General features: G+C 37.0%; 1 protein-coding gene across 1 annotated transcript; it reads left to right on the top strand.

The window, feature by feature from the left end:
- Window positions 1-1,288: 1,288 nt before the first annotated feature.
- Window positions 1,289-2,629, top strand: LOC111692975 (the record flags this gene model as incomplete). Its single annotated transcript, XM_023457114.1, has 2 exons — window positions 1,289-1,636; window positions 1,732-2,629. Coding segments are annotated over 2 exons (1,133 nt in total), but the record flags the coding sequence as incomplete, so codon positions are not given.
- Between the last annotated feature and the right edge of the window lie 1,499 nt (window positions 2,630-4,128).

Genomic DNA, 4,128 nt, shown 5'->3' with positions numbered 1-4,128 from the left:
TCAAAAACAAAGATTCACGCCTACATTTTCTTATTTTTGGTTAGAGAACCGCCTATATAATTTTGTTAGTGGAATATTGCAAAATCCTATCCACAGGGTGGTCCTTAAATACATAGAGGGTAATTCTTTAAAATATTTTAAGGAAAAGATGTTTGTATGAATATAAGTTCTAAACATCTTAGTCTTTGAGATACAGAATATTAACATTTTTGTGATTTTTCACGTAAAAACCTTAGAAATAGATTAATTAAACTAGGCTTGAATTTGTATACAATTTAATTACTTTCGATGCTACTGCCTATTTTGGAAATTTAATTAGTTTATTTGATCCCTATTTATATTTTAAAAAAAAGGTCTCCAGTTTTTTTGAAAAATTAGTAATTTTTGAATAATTTGTTTTTAACTTGAAATAAGCTTATCACCTGCTGATAAAATTGAAAGTAATTTTAAAACTGTTAATTTTACAAAAAAATCTATACAAATCGCTACTTACATATCCAATTTTAACTGAAACATTAGAAAAATTTATGGCGTACTTTGTTAAATGCAAACCTTCAAACAATTCAAAATTTCTATACTAAATAATTTTTTTAATTTCGGATGACTGCATTGTATTTCAAAATGTATTTGGAGCATACAATTTCTATAATTTTTTTTATAAAATAAGACATATGAATAAAATATAAGTTTCAATCAAGTAAACTGGTGGAGTTTCCAAAATCCTCAGTGGTGCCGAAATTCTGAGGTTCTTAGTGACTATTTCCAGAAGTATCTCCTTTTTTGGTTGATACAATAACTATATGCACACTCTGTAAATTTTTAACAGCTTTAACATCCCGCATCTGAAAAACTAAGCTGCTTAGAATATAGGGTCATGCAAAATTTTATATTTAAATCGATACAAAGAATCACCCCTATTATTGTCCGAAGGTACTCGGGAACTACCCTGTGTATCAGTTCATTTTTTGATTATAAAATTTTATACATTTCTATTCAAAGAATTTGCATTAAATTAAAAAGAATAAACAAAATAATGAAAAAACTCATTCAACTTTAAAAGAAAAAAAAAACAGAAATTAGAATTATTTGCATTTCATAAGCTTACTCTCATTTCTATAAGAAAAGAATCAGCCAAAATTCACCCTCCCTCACACCACTCATCCAGCATGGCGTTGCCTCGTCCGTGTGGCGTTGCCGTGTTACTAACCCATCTTTCACTCAGGTCCTGGACATATCCCAAAATTGGCTTTCTCTTCCTTATTTCAGCGGGGTCTTTGCTGTTTTCCAGGATTCACTAATCCAGTCACTGCGCAGAGAAAAGGAAAAATACCCAAGCCACTATTGGCAGGTGTAACTTCAAACCCAGGGGGACTGTTCGAATCAGGTTCTTTTCTGATGCCTCCCTCTCGTCACGAGTCGGGAGAGATGTTGCTGTTGGAGAAGCAAGGGCGCACCTCGCAGCAGCAACGCATGCAAGAGAACACAGAAAATAACCGTACCCAACCTGTTTTGGACAGTCCCGCCAACCACTGCCCAGCCCCGAGCTCCTTACCAAGGCCCCCCAGGTCCTCCCACCGATCCGGTCTTCCCAGGCGAATGGGAGACTACAATCGTCTTCCAGATAACGAGATCCCCCGCAANTATAAGAAAAGAATCAGCCAAAATTCACCCTCCCTCACACCACTCATCCAGCATGGCGTTGCCTCGTCCGTGTGGCGTTGCCGTGTTACTAACCCATCTTTCACTCAGGTCCTGGACATATCCCAAAATTGGCTTTCTCTTCCTTATTTCAGCGGGGTCTTTGCTGTTTTCCAGGATTCACTAATCCAGTCACTGCGCAGAGAAAAGGAAAAATACCCAAGCCACTATTGGCAGGTGTAACTTCAAACCCAGGGGGACTGTTCGAATCAGGTTCTTTTCTGATGCCTCCCTCTCGTCACGAGTCGGGAGAGATGTTGCTGTTGGAGAAGCAAGGGCGCACCTCGCAGCAGCAACGCATGCAAGAGAACACAGAAAATAACCGTACCCAACCTGTTTTGGACAGTCCCGCCAACCACTGCCCAGCCCCGAGCTCCTTACCAAGGCCCCCCAGGTCCTCCCACCGATCCGGTCTTCCCAGGCGAATGGGAGACTACAATCGTCTTCCAGATAACGAGATCCCCCGCAAAAAGTCAGACGGAGGGGAGTCGTTAAGCTCGAATACTAGCAGCAGAAGAGCCTCCCCTGCCAGGTCGCTCATACCCCCTCCGAGAAAGCTGGGAGAATACGGCAGGTTATCCGAAAGTGGCGGTTCGAGTGCCTCGTTACGTAAGCCGTCTACTAGGGTACGCAGTGGAAGCTCCGGTGGCGAAAGAGACTCAGCTTCAACTCTTAGTGATAACTCGGCCAGCTCTCTACCTCCTCCCTCGAAAGTACGTCTCTACGGAAGCAACTCGTTGAAGAGGGGCTCCTCTCTAGGAAGGGATAGTAAGTCTTCCACAGATTCGAATACGAGCAAATATCGAATTCAGTTTTAAGGCAGTAAGCAAACGTTTTGTTTGTTTTTCTAGATCGCAGACGACAATATTGACGCAATAACAGCCTTATTTAACAAATAGGTTAGATTTAATTGTTACGTTTTAATACTTAATGTTATACTCGTAGTTATCTTTTGACAGTGGGCTAAGTGTTTGTGATCTAGAAAATCAAATAATATATCCAGGAAAAGTGTTGCACAATTTTTTATTCGTCCTTAACTAGATTGAAATCTAATTAACAGAAAAGTATGTATTTGTTTCGTAATAATTATACAGGGTGTTTCATTTAGAACTTTCCGGCAAAAACAAAAGGACGCAATTATCCAAGTACTGTAAAAATTTTTGTGTATGAATGACATCTCTCATATACAGGCTGTTACAAATTCGCTTCTCACTACATGGATCTCGAAAACGGAACAAATACAAACTAGCAAAATGAGGGCACAGTTGCGTAATCAGGGGACCAACATTATGCCTCTTAAAAATCAAGGCTAACATGATTAGTTTTCGAAATATTTGAAAAAAAAAACAAAATTTTGGAAATCCGTTCTTGTTTAATTTCAGCCTTATTTGAGGTGATATTGAAAAAAGAAGAACACTTTCTCATGGCCACTTTTTGCCCTCTATTGAATGGCATTGTCAATTTTTATATGTAACGTTTCGTCTCTCCAGGATCATCATCAACTTCATTTTTTTAAATATGACCCTGGAAATTTTTTTACATTTTTTGCATGCTTTCATGACCCCCAATACTGTACTGCCTCAGCCCGAACCAGATTCAGACGTTTTGTCTCGAAAAATTCACCTTCAGTGTATTCGCTCCAAATTTATCTAAATTTTTTATTTAGATTTCTTTGTTTATTGAATTATCGTACGCTGTAAGTGTCGTTAGACCCTGTGAAATCCATCTAGTTATTTAAACTATTACCACCACACATTAAAATAAAACATTATTAGAGTTTTAATCCCGTGCCCATAGTTATTTCTAAGCTTCTTCAGTGCTCAAATTTCAAACAAATTCCGAACTATTTTTTTCGGCATATTCATACAAATGCATCAGACATGCTCTTTCACAGTTACGGTTACAGATATAATAAATTCCGATAATATTACACTGATTTTCATTTTCAACCTTTGCCAAAACGAAAATGTTTTTGAACATTTACCGAAATTTTTTAAAGAATAATATTCAGTTGGCATTTTGGTTGTTCGTGTGCATTTTGAAGAAATAATTTGTCATAATAAAATTAAAATTATAATGTTTTAATTTTGATGCAACAACTTATTATGTATCACCAAGTGATAGTAATAGTTAATAATAATAAATATTTTATTGTAACGTGTGCTGGTACTAGTTTAAATAACTAGATGGATTTTACAGGGTCTAATGACACTTACAGTGTATGATAATTCAAAAAACAAAGAAATCTAAAAACAAAATTTCGATTTTGGAACGAATACACTGAAGATGAATTTTTCGAGACAAAACGTCTGAAACTAGTTTGGGCTGAGGCAGTACAGTATTGTGGGTCATGAAAGCTTGCAAAAAATGTAATAAAATTTCTAGGGTGGTATTTAAAAAAATGAAGTTGATGATGGTCCTGGAGAGACG

The sequence above is a fragment of the Anoplophora glabripennis genome, unplaced genomic scaffold, assembly GCF_000390285.2.
Source record: "Anoplophora glabripennis isolate ALB-LARVAE unplaced genomic scaffold, Agla_2.0 scaffold5792, whole genome shotgun sequence".
Taxonomy (NCBI): Eukaryota; Metazoa; Arthropoda; class Insecta; order Coleoptera; family Cerambycidae; genus Anoplophora; species Anoplophora glabripennis.
This window is presented reverse-complemented; position numbering and strand designations above follow the sequence as displayed.